The 16,859-nt window shown below is 46.8% G+C and overlaps 1 protein-coding gene across 1 annotated transcript in view; it reads left to right on the forward strand.

Moving 5' to 3' along the window:
* Window positions 1–16,859, forward strand: part of odad3 (outer dynein arm docking complex subunit 3) — a 57,129-nt gene that overhangs the window by 21,044 nt on the left and 19,226 nt on the right. Inside the window, exons 6-12 of the mRNA XM_067972886.1 lie at window positions 2,899–3,024; window positions 5,004–5,126; window positions 5,728–5,871; window positions 6,597–6,757; window positions 8,551–8,707; window positions 10,104–10,259; window positions 15,830–15,911. Coding sequence (XP_067828987.1) covers window positions 2,899–3,024; window positions 5,004–5,126; window positions 5,728–5,871; window positions 6,597–6,757; window positions 8,551–8,707; window positions 10,104–10,259; window positions 15,830–15,910 — 948 coding nt within the window. The 3' untranslated portion in view covers window position 15,911. The remainder of the gene's footprint in view (window positions 1–2,898; window positions 3,025–5,003; window positions 5,127–5,727; window positions 5,872–6,596; window positions 6,758–8,550; window positions 8,708–10,103; window positions 10,260–15,829; window positions 15,912–16,859) is intronic.

Here is a 16,859-nt window from a genome sequence, read left to right on the forward strand (position 1 = left end):
CGCGGCTCGCTGTCTGGTCTCGCTGTCTGGTCTCGCTGTCTGGTCTCGCTGACGCAGACTCACTCACTCACTCGCTCGCTCCCGCTGTCTTAGACTCACTCACTCACTCACTCGCTCCCACTGTCTTAGACTCACTCACTCACTCGCTCGCTCCCACTGTCTTAGACTCACTCACTCACTCACTCGCTCCCACTGTCTTAGACTCACTCACTCACTCACTCACTCACTCACTCACTCTCATAAGAACATAAGAAATAGGAGCAGGAGTAGGCCAATCGGCCCCTCGAGCCTGCTCCGCCATTCAATAAGATCATGGCTGATCTGATCCTAACCTCAAATTTAAATTCATGTCCAATTTCCTGCCCGCTCCCCGTAACCCCTAATTCCCTTTACTTCTAGGAAACTGTCTATTTCTGTTTTAAATTTATTTAATGATGTAGCGTCCACAGCTTCCTGGGGCAGCAAATTCCACAGACCTACCACCCTCTGAGTGAAGAAGTTTCTCCTCATCTCAGTTTTGAAAGAGCAGCCCCTTATTCTAAGATTGTGCCCCCTAGTTCTAGTTTCACCCATTCTTGGGAACATCCTTACTGCATCCACCCGATCAAGCCCCTTCACAATCTTATATGTTTCAATAAGATCGCCTCTCAATCTTCTGAACTCCAATGAGTAGAGTCCCAATCTACTCAACCTCTCCTCATATGTCCGCCCCCTCATCCCCGGGATTAACCGAGTGAACCTTCTTTGTACTGCCTCGAGAGCAAGTATGTCTTTTCTTAAGTACGGACACCAAAACTGTATGCAGTATTCCAGGTGCGGTCTCACCAATACCTCCCTGTTTTTATATTCTACCCCCCTAGCAATAAAAGCCAACATTCCGTTGGCCTTCTTGATCACCTGCTGCACCTGCATACTAACTTTTTGATTTTCTTGCACTAGGACCCCCAGATCCCTTTGTACTGCAGTACTTTCCAGTTTCTCGCCATTAAGATAATAACTTGCTCTCTGATTTTTCCTGCCAAAGTGCATAACCGCACATTTTCCAATATTGTATTGCATCTGCCAAATCTCCGCCCACTCACCCATCCTGTCTATATTCCCTTGTAGGTTTTTTATGTCCTCCTCACTCTCTACTTTCCCTCCCATCTTTGTATCATCTGCAAACTTTGATATGTTACACTCGGTCCCCTCCTCCAAATCGTTAATATAGATTGTAAAGAGTTGGGGACCCAGCACCGACCCCTGCGGAACACCACTGGCCACTTGTTGCCAGTCCGAGAATGAACCATTTATCCCAACTCTCTGTTTCCTGTTAGATAACCAATCCTCCACCAATGCCAGAATATTACCCCCAATCCAGTGATTCTTTATCTTGAGCAATAATCTTTTATGTGGCACCTTGTCGAATGCCTTCTGGAAGTCGAAATACACTGCGTCCACTGGTTCCCCTTTATCCACCCTGTACGTTATGTCCTCAAAGAACTCAAGCAAATTTGTCAGACATGACTTTCCCTTCGTAAAGCCATGCTGACTTTGTCCTATTAAATTATGTTTATCCAAATGTTCTGCTACTGTCTCCTTAATAATAGACTCCAAAATCTTACCCACCACAGATGTTAGGCTAACTGGTCTATAATTCCCAGCCTTCTGCCTACTGTCTTCGACTCATTCACTCACTCACTCACTCTCACGGTCTTAGACTCACTCACTCACTCTCACGGTCTTAGACTCACTCACTCATTCACTCTCACTGTCTTAGACTCACTCACTCACTCACTCTCACTGTCTTAGACTCACTCACTCACTCACTCTCACTGTCTTAGACACACTCACTCACTCACTCTCACTGTCTTAGACTCACTCACTCACTCACTCACTCTCACTGTCTTAGACTCACTCACTCACTCACTCTCACGGTCTTAGACTCACTCACTCACTCACTCTCACTGTCTTAGACTCACTCACTCACTCACTCTCACTGTCTTAGACTCACTCACTCTCACGGTCTTAGACTCACTCACTCACTCTCACTCTCTTAGACTCACTCACTCACTCTCACTGTCTTAGACTCATTCACTCACTCTCACGGCCTTAGACTCACTCACTCACTCACTCTCACGGTCTTAGACTCACTCACTCACTCACTCTCACGGTCTTAGACTCACTCACTCATTCACTCTCACTGTCTTAGACTCACTCACTCACTCACTCTCACTGTCTTAGACTCACTCACTCACTCACTCTCACTGTCTTAGACACACTCACTCACTCACTCTCACTGTCTTAGACTCACTCACTCACTCACTCACTCTCACTGTCTTAGACTCACTCACTCACTCACTCTCACTGTCTTAGACTCACTCACTCACTCACTCTCACTGTCTTAGACTCACTCACTCTCACGGCCTTAGACTCACTCACTCACTCACTCTCACTGTCTTAGACTCACTCACTCACTCACTCTCACTGTCTTAGACTCACTCACTCACTCTCACTGTCTTAGACTCACTCACTCACTCACTGTCCCTGTCTTAGACTCACTGTTGATAAGTGGCCAGTTGAGCAAGGTACCAGAGAGAGTGGCGCAAGTGAAATGGGTTCAGCAACAGTCGGTCGATGCCTTCAGGAGATGAGAAGAGAAAGTGGGAGGGCAAAGAATAAATAAAGTAAGTGAGATCCAGGCCATCTTTCCGCTTGCAGTAGAGGGAGTGTAAATCGCTGCAGCTCTTTGGCTGCTGTCGGAAGCATTTAGAAATATTCAGATGAGGGATTGATGGCTCAATCTGTTCTAGTCTGTAGGACCATGTGTCCTCTATTATTCCATTTGCTATGACATATTTTCTGCATATTTTTACATCTGTTCTGTTTGTTTTGGGTCCCTCTTGTTTCTGCTTCCAGGAGGAGAGTGTGACCTTTCAGAAACAACTGGACGTGCTGGAAGCTGAGATCCTGCAGCAACAACAGGAACTGAAAGAGCTGCAGGTCATGAACACAGATGCCCAACTTTCTCGTGATGCTGCCAAGGTACCACTCTGAACACACACAAAACATATTGAATTCATCATCTCATTGGGGGTCTTGAGTTCATTGGGCATTGATGGGTCAGGAAGCTGAGGCTGGGCAGGGGGTGAAACATTTGATGCCTGATCTGAGCTCCTTCAGGCTGTGGAGGTGCTTGTTGAAAGTGTGCCCACATATCCTGATATTTTCCCCGTTCCAGGCAAACCCAGAGTGTTGCTCGCTGGAGTGGCAGGGATCACATAGGGTGGTTATTTTGTGTGTGTGAACAATATATTATCTGAACAGGGTTTTCTTGGCTGGAGCTGATCACAGAAACAGTGAGGCAATGAGGCACATTTAAACCAGGTGAAGGTCGAGAGCCTAAAGTACAGGCACCGTTGAGGTTGAAAGGAGTGAGAAAAATGAGGTAAATCGAGAAGTGGTGGTTAAGTGATATCAACCTTGGGCTTTAAAAACTTGCAGGCTGTGGGAAGAAAGAACGGCCGAGTTATAAGAAGTTCCAAGTTTTGAGCTCCTGGGAAATTTTGAAGCTGGGGACTCCTACAGAAGCAGGTCAATTCTTGCAAGGAGAGTTCTAAATTTCCCCAAAGGGAAACTTATCATTGGAGGCAGTGCCCTTTTGTTTTTTAGTTTACAGCTACAGAAACAATGGACTAGTAACAAATGCAGCAATCATATGACCTTAGAGATCCCAGTTTGAAAAACCTTGAATTAGAGCAGGTGACCTTGACCTTAACACAGTGAGGGTGCAGGGAGTGGGTGAGCGGTGGGGGGGCAGGGAGGGTCATGATCCCCACCAATCATTCTGAGGTTGGCCAATGTGCCTTTGGAGCATTGCCTCCATTTCGCGCCCAGTAACCCCTCTCACCTGTCTTCGGCCTCCAGCTGCAGCCTTCAAGTCTGCGCAGTTCCCAGCTCGGCCTTCTGATCAGGAATGTCGACATTCCCCAGTTCCCAGCTTGATCCCCACCTGCCCTGTCGACCCAACCTAATTCTGCGCACTGCGGGAGAGTGTGCAGGATGGAATATTTGGAGCTTCAGAGGAACAAAGAGAGAAGAGTTCAGAGGAGCATTGACCCTAGGATTATCAATAAAATAGAGAAGCAGTAATGGTAATGCACCATGAAGGGACAACTTTTTCCTTGTATCTTGACCAAATGTGTCAGACGGGGGTTAGAAGAAATTCAACAACTTGCCTTTATATTGCACCCTTAATGTAGAAAGATGTCTTAAAACGCTTCATAGAGGTCTAATCAAAAAAATGGCCACCAATGGTGGGGGTTGGGGGAGGGAGGGATTCAAAATACACCAGTCAAAGGAATGAAGAGTGTGGAGGAGGTTACAGAGCTAAGGAGGGGCGAGGCCATGGAGGGATGTAAACATAAGGATGAGAATTTTAAAATCGAGGAGTTGGGGGACTAGGAGCCAATGCAGGTCGGTGAGGACAGGAGTGATGAAAGTGGGGCTTGGTGCAGGATAGGATCCAAGCAGCAGAGTTTTGAATGAGTTGACGTTTATGGAGAGTGGAGGCCGGCCGGCCAGGAGAGCATTGGAATAGTGGAGTCCGGAGGTGATAAAGGAATAGCAATCAGGTCTTGATTGCACTCACATTTTGTAGAGAGCAAAGAATAATTGAGGGGAAAAGAAATGTTTGGCATTAATGAGGAACCTGAGCTTCTCAGAAGCTTTATGAATGATGGGGTTGTGGGAGTTCCGGTTGAAGTCAGAGAACACCAAGAGTGTCAGTAATGAAGGCCTGAAAATGGAGCAGTTAAAAGTCAGAGGTGGGAGCTGTTGGAGACTTGTGAAAGTACTGACGAGAAACTTAACAGGAGCGAAAAGTTAAACTTGAATTTATTGGATTCTGTTGTACCCATGCAGTGACATCGGAGCCCTGGCACACCACTCCAGCAACTATGTTCCGGCACCACTTCTTTTTGTATTGTGAAGGTTAATGGTATTTGTGTTATTTCACCGACCAGGCAGAACTCCAGCAGCATGAGGAGGTTATGCATAAGGAATGGCGGGAACGGGAAAGGATTCTTGCTGAGTACAAGAAGCTAGCTGAGGAGAAGAGAACACAAGCAGAGCGTGCAGAAAGACGGGTAAGAATTTGAGAAATTATGTAGAAGGGACCTTTGATTGATTGCTATAGATTGATTTATAATGTGAGAGATGGCAGTGTTTGAACCCAAGTTTTCAGTGATGAGCTCCAGCGTTCCCAGCTCAGCCAGGGCACTGCTTCTGAGCTTAAAGTCACTGTGCAGGATTTATTGGTCAATCAAGATAACTTCACTATCCAGGAGCCAGGCGCTGTGGGATGTTCGCCATCACTTTCACTATCGTGTAGCCAACCCCTGTGGGTTTGTTCACCATTACTTTCGCTATCCTGGAGCCAGCCCCTGTGGGTTTGTGCACCATCATACAGGGGACTGAAGGTGTGCTTTGCTTCGATGTTGACTCAGCGTGGAGTGAGGATGAACTGGGGAAGCTGCTGTCACAGGGTCCCAGAATCCAAGCATCTCACCTTGAAGAGTATTGACTGTAATTGTGGCTCTTGCGAAATAGTTCTGGCCAGTCCCCATTGAGAAGTTGTATTTTGTTGCTCTAGTGAAACATCACCAGTAGTTTGTATCAGTGGAGAACTCATCAGATGTCTGTGAATGATGGTGAGATCCTGAGCTGTTTTTGTGGTGATTCCCTCAGGCAATGCGTGCAGCTGCTCACTCCGATGAGCTGCACTTTGAGCGACCATCAACTCAGGAAACTGTGAGTGAGGAAAGGGCCATCAACACGTTCGAGGAATCCTTCCTGCAGATCAAAACAGTGACCGGCGTCAGTGATGTACAGGTGAGCGTGAGGGGCGCTTGGGGTGAGATGTGGGTAGAGAACTCACGGGTCACAAAAGGGCATTGCTACTGAGCTCTGGCTCTGGTCCGGACACTGAGCCCAGGGGTGCTGTGCGGGGCCCCAGTCTGTGGTCTGTGGGTCCCTGGTGACTGTTTAAAGATATTCAATAGTAAGCTTCTGTGGAATAGTTTGAGATTCTGGCAAGTCGGCTACTGTACATTGTGAGAAAAATAAAAGAACATCGACTTAAGAAAATGACTTTCTCCTTGTTAAGCGCAGATGTTTAACTGCTATAAATATATATCTTGTGTTACTGTTACTTGTTCTATTACTGTTTACTAAATTTGTTTGGTGGTTCGAGCCTAAGGTAAAGTCTAATGTCGTGTTATTCTGCCACTATCTGAAGGCAGGGGATAAAAGTAATAGTTGAGATAAAATAAAGAAGGTTCTCTGTTCAACCCCTGGACACACTAAAGATTAATGTAGCTATCTGGGCAAGTGTAACATTCTCAGAGACATGGGAAGCTCAGGCTCACCTACCACAGTTGTCTGAAACATGGAACCAAAGAATAAAGAAATCCAAAAACGTAACAGGTGGATTGTTCTCGAAATATGTTGCAGTAGAATGCAATGTGGAGTGCTCGAGTGGTGTTTGTAATGCAATGAGAAATGTGCAGGATATTGAGGTGGCTTGGCTTCAGCCTGTGTCTTGCTCTCTGTTGCAGGATGTAGTGAAACGCTTTGTGATGCAGGGAGAGACCTTGAAGCATTTGGAGGAGCTGGAACTGGAGAATGAGAAGCAGATGATGCAGCTAAGGGAGGAGAAGGAGAGACTGCAGGCAGAGTATGACTATATGAAATATTCTGGTGAAACCAAACTCTCCAGGTACGAAAAGTGTATCTGTATCTGCTCACATGTCTAGATTACGGTCCTGTTCTCAACATCCTATGTCTTATCACTGAGATAACCCCGACAGATTTTCTTCCTTGTACCGTATGGTCTACATTACTGACACACCCTACACTGCCAGATAAAGACCCACAAATGTGTGATTCACATTCAATCCTTTTGCTCTGTGTGACCTTCCAAGCGGGCTCACACCACCAATTGAGCTGGGCCAATTCGGTTTACATCATTTCAATCCAAACAGATTCGGAGTTTGAGAAGACTCCAGGTCAATTGGTGATTTGGAGGAGGTATTTTGATTAGAATGAGTTCTGTAGATGCATTAACAACTCTGATGTACTAATTACGAGTCATTGCTTGCTTCAAGTGTCTTTTTGGTAGTGCTCACGCTTTTGAGATGCTGAAGTGTGTGGATGTATAGAGACACCTAGGGGTTCAAATAAATAAATAATTGTAAGTGGGAGTGCAGGTAGATGAAGCCATAGAAAAGAGCAATAGCATTTTGGGTTTTATAAATAGGGGCAGAGAGCACGGATAAGAAGGTCATGATGAATTTGTACAGCGCAATGATTAGGCCTCGGTAATAGCAATGTGTGCAGTTTTGGGCATCCCATTACAGAAATGACATTAAAGCCATACAGGGAAAAGGTGTGAACATTTGAAATAAAGGAAGAGCTACGGGGAGAGAGTGGGGCAGTGGGATTAGTTTTGGATTGATACAGGGCTATAGGAGGGCAGTGGGATTAGTTTTGGATTGATACAGGGCTATAGGAAGATAGTGGGGCAGTGGGATTAGTTTTGGATTGATACAGGGCTATGGGGAGAGAGCGGGGCAGTGGGATTAGTTTGGGATTGATACAGGGCTATGGGGAGAGAGTGGGGCAGTGGGATTAGTTTGGGGATTGATACAGGGCTATGGGGAGAGAGCGGGGCAGTGGGATTAGTTTGGGATTGATACAGGGCTATGGGGAGAGAGTGGGGCAGTGGGATTAGTTTGGGATTGATACAGGGCTATGGGGAGAGAGTGGGGCAGTGGGATTAGTTTGGGATTGATACAGGGCTATGGGGAGAGAGTGGGGCAGTGGGGTTAGTTTGGGATTGATACAGGGCTATGGGGAGAGAGCGGGGCAGTGGGATTAGTTTGGGATTGATACAGGGCTATGGGGAGAGAGTGGGGCAGTGGGATTAGTTTGGGATTGATACAGGGCTATGGGGAGAGAGTGGGGCAGTGGGATTAGTTTGGGATTGATACAGGAGTATGGAGAGAGAGCGGGGCAGTGGTTTACTTTGGATTGCAAAAGAGTTGGTACAGACATGATGGGCCGAACAGCCTCCTTTTGTACATAAGTGTTGATGTGTGTCTCATTCTTTCTTTACCTCTTTCTCATTCTTTCTTTCTCCCTTTATCTCTCCTTTTTCTCTGTTTTCTTTCCTTCCCTCCTTTTATTCCTTTCTTCTTTCTTTCTCCGTTATTATCTTATTTTTCTCTCATTCTTTTTCTGCCTTTTTTCTTTTCCCTCTCTATCTTTTTTCTCTCTTTCCTTATGTTCTTTTTTCTCTTTTTCTTCTTTCTTTCTCTTTCCTACTTTCTATGCTAATGCAGTCAGTTGTGCCCAGTCCTGTTCCTGTGACATGGAGCCATGCCATCGGGCATAGCCACACATGTGTTATAATTAGTATTAGAGATGGGCCTGCCATTCATACTATGCTCTCCATTTGTTCATTATTGCTTTAAATGAAATGCTTCTGCTCTCCTTGCGGTGTTTACACAGCAAGCAGAAGCTGTTAACGGAACTACAAGCTCACTTGAAGGATGAGAAAAACCGGCGAGAGAAGATAAAGGAGCACCTTGAATACGTCAATCATATCATTGTGTCCATCAAAGCAGGCGTGGAGCACCTCTCCGAGAAACTGCAACACGTGCAAATTGTAAGTGACGGCCTCAACACAGCAAAGTGAAGAAATATATTTGCGAGATTAAAATTCCTGCTCTTCTTGGACCTCTCAGCACCTTCCTCAGTCCCACTCCAAGCCAGCACCTTCCTCAGTCCCACTCCAAGCCAGCACCTGGCCACATGAGTGATCCAAGCACCATTCCTTCCCACACTAAGTGACAAGAATCAATGGATCTGTGTCCCATTGCAGACTAACCTCATCGGACCTATTATTTCAGTATTCGAGTCAGCGAACAATCTGATCTATTCCTGAATATTCGAGTCAGTGAGTAATCTGATCTATTCCTGTAGCATTTGAGTCAGTGAGTAATCTGATTTATTCCTGTAGTATTTGAGACAGTACGAACGAACATACGAATTAAGAGCAGGAGTAGGCCATTCGGCTCCTCGAGCCTGCTCTGCCATTTGATAAGATCATGGCTGATCTGATTGTGACCTCAACCCTACTTTCCCGTCTACCTACTATAACCATTGACTCCCTTGTTAATCAGGAATCTCTCTAACTCAGCCTTAAAAATATTCAATGACCCTGCCTCCACCGCTCTCTGGGGAAGGGAGTTCCACAGACTCACAACCCTCTGAGAAAAAATTTCTCCTCATCTCCATCTTAAATGGGAGACCCCTTATTTTTAAACTGTGGCCCCTAGTTCTAGTCTCTCCCACAAGGGGGAAACATCCTCTCAGCATCTACCCCTTCCAGTCCCCTCAGGATCTTATATGTTTCAATAAGATCACCTCTCATTCTTCTAAACTCCAGTGTATACAGGCCCAACTTGTCCAATCTTTCCTCATAAGATAACCCCCTCATCCCAGGAATCAGTCGAGTGAACCTTCTCTGAGCCGCCTCCAAAGCAATTATGTCCTTTCTTAAATAAGGAGACCAAAACTGCACACAGTATTCTAGATGTGGCCTCATCAATGCCCTGTACAACTGGAGCAAAACATCTCTACTTTTATATTCCATTCCCCTTGCAATAAATGACAACATTCCATTTGCCTTCCTAATCACTTGCTGTACCTGCATACTAACTTTTTGTGATTCATGTACTAGGATACCCAGATCCCTCTGTACCCCTCAGAGTTCTGCAGTCTCCATTTAAATAATATACTGCTTTTCAATTCTTCCTGCCAAAGTAATCTCATCTATTCCTGTTGTATTTGAGTCAACGAGTAATCTAATCGTATGTTTTCTATCACTGATATTGTATTGGAATTAAATGCTTTCCTGAGTTTGTGTGAATGGAATAAAATTTTTGAAATGGGAATTGCACTCTTGTGGTAATGTGATATGTAGCGTTGTTGAAAGGTGCTGCATTACTGCAGGCCTCTGGGAGATTTCCACATATCTAGTTTGTGTTTCAATTCTGCAGTCGAAGGGCAGCGTTCCGGCAGTGATGCTCAGCCCCATCTCAGACGAGTATGTGTTGGACTTGCTGTCACTAACAGAGGACAAACTCCTTGAACTATATCGAGTCCTTGAGGGAATCGACCTGAAGGAGGCACTGCAACTGATCGAGGATGATGAGGTGAGGTGACTGATTGTGCAGCTTTCTTATCTTTTCATTAATTTGTTCTCTGGATGTGGGCGACACTGACAAGGCTGGCATTTATTGCCCATCCCTGGTTATCCTGAAAAGGTGGTGGTGGGCCTTCTCTTTGAACCACTGCTGTCCATGTGGTGTTAGGTAAGATTTGTACAAAGTGACGATGAAGGGACAGTGATATAGCTCCAGGTCTGATGGTTTGCGACTTGGAGAGGATCTTCAGGTCCTGGTGTTCTCGTGACATTGCTACTCTTGGCCTTCTCGGTGGTTCCTTCCCATTTTTCTCTCTCTTGTTTAAAAATAATTCAGTTCTCCGCCCCCCCAACACCACCTCCAAAATAGTATCATAGTATGGTACAGCACAGGAGGCCATTTGGCCCATTGTGCCTGTGCCAGCTCTTTGAAAGAGCTATCCAATGAGTCCCATTCCCCTGTTCTTTCCCCATAGCCCTGTAATTTTTTTCCCCTTTAAGTATTTATCCAGTTCTCTTTTGAAAGTTACTATTGAATCTGCTTCCACTGCCCTTTCAGACAGTGCATTCTAGATCATAACAACTCGCTGAGTTTAAAAAAAAATGTTTCTCCATTTTCCCTCTGGTTCTTTGCCGATCACCTTAAATCGGTGTCCTCTGTTTACCGACCCTCCTGCCACTGGGAACAGTTTTTCATTATTTACTCTCTCAAAACTGTTCATGATTTTAAACACCTCTATCAAATCACTTAACCTTCTCTGTTCTAAGGAGAACAATCCCAGTTTCTCCAGTCTCTCCACATAACTGAAGTCCCTCATCCCTGGTATCATCCTGGTAAATTTCCTCTGCACCCTCTCTAAAGCCTTGACATCCTTCCTAAAGTGTGGTGCCCAGAATTGAACACAATACTTCAGCTGAGGCCTAACCAGTGTTTTATAAAGATTTAGCATAACTTCCTTGCTTTTGTACTCTATGCCTCTATTTATAAATTGTAAACAATTTTACAACACCAAGTTATAGTCCAGCAATTTTATTTTAAATTCACAAGCTTTCGGAGGCTTCCTCCTTCCTCAGGTGAACGATGTGGAAATGAAATCCTCGAAATGAAATCGCATTTATAATTCACAGAACAATGCTTGGTGATTACAGACAGTTTTTTCAACTGCCCGTTGCCAAGGCAATCAGTGTGCAGACAGACAGGTGTTACCTGCAAGGTCTCAGAATATACAAATCACCAAAAAAAACAACAAACAAAAAAAAACAGAGATAGAGAGGTAGAAACGTAGAAAAGACAGCAACTGACCCGTTATATTAAAAACAGATAACATTTGTTCGCTGGTGGGGTAACGTGTAGCGTGACATGAACCCAAGATCCCGGTTGAGGCCGTCCTCATGGGTGCGGAACTTGGCTATCAATTTCTGCTCGACGATTTTGCGTTGTCATGTGTCTTGAAGGCCGCCTTGGAGTACGCTTATCCGAAGGTCGGTGGAGCGTACTCCAAGGCGGCCTTCGAGACACACGACAACGCAAAATCGTCGAGCAGAAATTGATAGCTAAGTCCCGCACCCATGAGGACGGCCTCAACCGGGATCTTGGGTTCATGTCACGCTACATGTTACCCCACCAGCGAACAAATGTTATCTGTTTTTAATATAACGGGTCAGTTGCTGTCTTTTCTATGTTTCTACCTCCCTATCTCTTTTTTTTTGTTTGTTGTTTTTTTTGGTGATTTGTATATTCTGAGACCTTGCAGGTAACACCTGTCTGTCTGCACACTGATTGCCTTGGCAACGGGCAGTTGAAAAAACTGTCTGTAATCACCAAGCATTGTTCTGTGAATTATAAATGCGATTTCATTTCGAGGATTTCATTTCCACATCGTTCACCTGAGGAAGGAGGAAGCCTCCGAAAGCTTGTGAATTTAAAATAAAATTGCTGGACTATAACTTGGTGTTGTAAAATTGTTTACAATTGTCAACCCCAGTCCATCACCGGCATCTCCACATCTATTTATAAAGCCAAGGATCCCATATGCTTTTTTAACAGCCTTCTCAACTTGACCTACCATCTTCTCTGTCTGTGCACTCCCTTTAAAATTGTACCATTTAGTTTATATTGCCTTTCCTCGTTCTTCCTACCAAAATGTTCACACTAAGTTCAGGTCATTAATATATATCAAAAAGAGCAGTGGTCCTAATGCTGACCCCTGGGGGACACAACTGTGTACTTCCCTCCAGTCTAAAAAACAACTGTTCAACACTTATCTCTGCTTTCTGTCCCTTAGCCAATTTTGTATCCACATTGTCCCTTTAAATCCATGGGCTTTAATTTTGTTAACAAGCCTATTATGTGGTACTTTATCAAATGTCTTTTGAAAGTCCATATACATAACATCAACCGTACTACCTTCCAACATATATTGTCACAGTAAAAGAGGTAGTTGGGATACTGGATGGACTAAAAATTGATAAAGAGGAGGTACTAGAAAGGCTGGCAGTACTTAAAGTAGATAAGTCACTGGGTCCGGATGGGATGCATCCTAGTTTGCTGAAGGAAATAAGGGTAGAAATTGCATCCTTAGATAGGGGGGTGGTGCCAGAGGACTGGAGAATTGTAAATGTTACACCCTTGTTCAAAAAAGGGTGTAAGGATAAACCCAGCACCTACAGGCCAGTCAGTTTAACCTCAGTGGTGGGGAAACTTTTAGAAACGATAATCCGGGTCAAAATTAACTGTCACTTGGACAAACGTGGATTAATGAAGGAAAGCCAGCATGGATTTGTTCAAGACAAATCATGTTTAACTAACCTGATTGAGTTTTTTGATGAGGTAACAGAGAGGGTAGATGAGGGCAATGTGGTTGATGTGGTGTATATGGACTTACAGAAGGCGTTTGCTAAAGTGCCGCACGGTAGGCTTGTTAACAAAGTTGAAGCCCATGGAATAAAAGGGGCAGTGGCAGCATGAATATGAAATTGAATAAGTGACAGGAAACAGAGAATAGTGGTGAACGGTTGTTTTTCAGACTGGAGGGAGGTGCACAGTGGTGTTCCCCAGGGGTCAGTACCAGGACCACTGCTTTTGTTGATATATATTAATGACCTGGACTTGGGTGTACAGGGCACAATTTCAAAATTTGCAGATGACACAAAACTTGGAAGGGTAGTGAACAGTGAGGAGGATAGTGATAGACTTCAAGAGGACATAGACAGGCTGGTGGAATGGGCGGACACGTGGCAGATGAAATTTAATGCAGAGAAGTGCTAAGTGATACATTTTGGTAGAAAGAATGAGGAGAGGCAATATAAATTAAAGGGTACAATTCTAAAGGGGGTGCAGGAACAGTGAAACCTGGGGGTATATGTGCACAAATCGCTGAAGGTGGCAGGGCAGGTTGAGAAAGCGGTTAAAAAAGCATACGGGAACCTGGGCTTTATAAACAGAGGCATAGAGTACAAAAGCAAGGAAGTCATGATGAACCTTTATAAAACACTGGTTTGGCCATAACTGGAGTATTGTGTCCAGTTCTGGGCACCGCACTAGGAAGGATGTGAAGGCCTTAGAAAGGGTGCAGAAAAGATTTACTAGAATGATTCCAGTGATGAGGAACTTCAGTTATGTGGATAGACTGGAGAAGCTGGGGTTGTTCTCCTTGGAACAGAGACGGTTGCGAGGAGATTTGATAGAGGTATTCAAAATCATGAAGGATCTAGACAGAGTGGATAGAGAGAAACTGTTCCCATTAGCGGAAGGGTCGAGAACCAGAGGACACAGGTTTAAGGTAATTGGCAAAAGAACCAAAGGTGACATGAGGAAAAACTTTTTTACGCAGTGAGTGGTTTTGATCTAGAATGCACTGCCTGAAAAGCTGGTGGAGGCGGATTCAATTGTGGCTTTCAAAAGGGAATTGGATAAGTACTTGAAGGAAAAATATTTGCAGTGCTACGGGGAAAGGGTGGGGAAGTGGGACTAGCTGGATTGCTCTGGCAGGGAGCCGGCATGGGCTTGATGGGCTGATTGGCCTCCTGAGCTGTACCCATTCTATGATTCCAACCTTCTCCGTTACTTCATTAAAGAACTCAAATCAAGTTAGTCAAACAAGGTTTTCCTTTAACTAATCTGTGCTGACTTTCATTTATTAGCCCATACTTTTCCAAGTGCCTATTTATTTCGTCCCAGATAATTGTCTCTAAAAGTTTCCCCACCACTGATGTCAGGCTGCCTGGCGTGTAATTGCTGGGTTTATCCCTCTCCCCTATTTTGAATAGGGGTGTAAGGAGCCCCACCCCTAAAGGAGCTGACATGTTGTGGTGCAGTTCCAAGGGCAGAAGCAGCTGTCTGATACCTTGTCAAAGTGGCTAGTGAGCCTTAGCAGGCTGATCAACTGTGGGGGAATATCACTGCTGAGGCTGCTACTGACCTATCAAGACATCCACTGGGGGGGGGAGCGGCTCCGTCATTTGGGGGGGGTGGGAGTGGCTCCGTCTCTGGGAGAGTGGGGCAGTATCTCTGTCACTGGGCGGGGGTGGGGGGGCAGTGTCTCTGTCACTGGGCGGGGGTGGGGGGGGGGGGCAGTGTCTCTGTCACTGGGCGGGGGTGGGGGGGGCAGTGCCTCTGTCACCGGTCGGGGGTGGGGTGGGGGGGGGCAGTGCCTCTGTCACCGGTCGGGGGTGGGGTGGGGGGGGGCAGTGCCTCTGTCACCGGTCGGGGGTGGGGTGGGGGGGGGCAGTGCCTCTGTCACCGGTCGGGGGGTGGGGTGGGGGGGGGCAGTGCCTCTGTCACCGGTCGGGGGTGGGGTGGGGGGGGGCAGTGCCTCTGTCACCGGTCGGGGGTGGGGTGGGGGGGGGGCAGTGCCTCTGTCACCGGTCGGGGGTGGGTGGGGTGGGGGGGGGCAGTGCCTCTGTCACCGGTCGGTGGGTGGGGTGGGGTGGGGGGCAAGTGCCTCTGTCACCGGTCGGGGTGGGGTGGGGGGGGGGCAGTGCCTCTGTCACCGGTCGGGGGTGGGGTGGGGGGGGGCAGTGCCTCTGTCACCGGTCGGGGGTGGGGTGGGGGGGCAGTGTCTCTGTCACTGGGCGGGGGGTGGGGGGGGGGCAGTGTCTCTGTCACCGGTCGGGGGGCGGTGGGTGGGGGGGGGGGCAGTGCCTCTGTCACCGGTCGGGGGTGGGGTGGGGGGGGGGGGGGGCAGTGTCTCTGTCACCGGTCGGGGGCGGGGTGGGGGGGGGGCGAGTGCCTCTGTCACCAGGTCGGGGGTAGGGGGTGGGGGGGGGGGGGGCAGGTGTCTCTGTCACCGGGCGGGGGTGGGGTGGGGGCAGTTGTCTCTGTCACCGGGGGAGCTTGGGTTTTCTCCAGTCCCCCTGTGGGGTCTGCGGAGTAGCTCTGTGAGCTTGTGGTCCCGGAGGACGGTGTGGGGATTGGTGATGTACCTTTGTGAACCAGCCTAGCGGAAGCAGAAATTGCTCGGCAGGAGTGGCCTGTGACCTAACCCGGGCAGCCCATAAGCACTGAGGATTGTAGGTACTTGTTCCAACATCCCCTTCTCCTGTGGTGACAAATTAACTATCTTTTTGCTTGTGTTTCAGTTCCATGCCAGCATGGAGACAACTCCCATCTTACAACGTGAGAGTGAAGCTCCCCACGGCCCAAAAGCTCGACATGTATGATGTAAGGAACCAAATTTGATTTCCTTACATCAGAAAATTTAGCACCACATTGCACTATTAGGTTCCAGTTCCCGTTCCCATCTGTTGTTTCTAGAACCAACTCTATTCTTAACATAACAACGCATAATTAACGGCAGTGAAGCAGGAAGCAAACTTAGAATGCGAGTCCTAGACTATTTCACTTTCTAACGCAGAGTGTTTAATCATTTGGGATACGGATATTCCTGGGAATGATTCGTCCTCCCTGGTGATTATTGTCAGTTGCTTGCTGGAGAAGGGACACAGAAAGACTTGAGGAAGGTTCTCACTTTGTCTGCACAATGTGCGCAACAGAAAACCATCTTGCAGCAGGAATGCCTCCCATTGGCTAACCTCACAGCAGCTGGTAAGTGATTCTGGAATATCTGAGATTTAGGCCCCGATAATTACTGGGAGCGAGCGGGGAGAGATTTAGCGGAAGTACGGGTTTCCCGGAGGTCCAGCTGAATTTAACAGCAGGATCTGATTTAAATTTTTTTGAATCCGTTTCCTGGCTGCAGCCAAATTGTCTGTCTGTCTCTCTCTCTCTCTCTCATAAAATAGAGTCATAGCATGGAAGGAGGCCATGAAGCCCATAGAGTCCACACCGGCTCTATGCAAGTGCATACCAGCTGGCCTCATTCCCCCCGCGCCCGCCTTTTCCCCTGCAAATTTATTCCTTTCATGTACTTATCCAGTTACCTTTGAAGGCCATGATTGAATTTGCCTCCAGTACCCACCCTGGGCAGTGCATTCCAGATCCTAAACACTCACTCTGTCACACTCGCTCTCCTCCCTTCCTCCGATCTGTCTCTCTCATTCCCTCCCTCTGTCTCTCTTCACCTCATCCTCGCTCCTCCCTCTCTGCTCATACTCCTCCTCCTCCCTTTCCCACTTCCTCCCTCCCTCTCCTCCACTCCTCCCTCCCTCA

The sequence above is a fragment of the Heptranchias perlo genome, chromosome 37 (genome assembly GCF_035084215.1).
Source record: "Heptranchias perlo isolate sHepPer1 chromosome 37, sHepPer1.hap1, whole genome shotgun sequence".
NCBI classification, from domain to species: Eukaryota; Metazoa; Chordata; class Chondrichthyes; order Hexanchiformes; family Hexanchidae; genus Heptranchias; species Heptranchias perlo.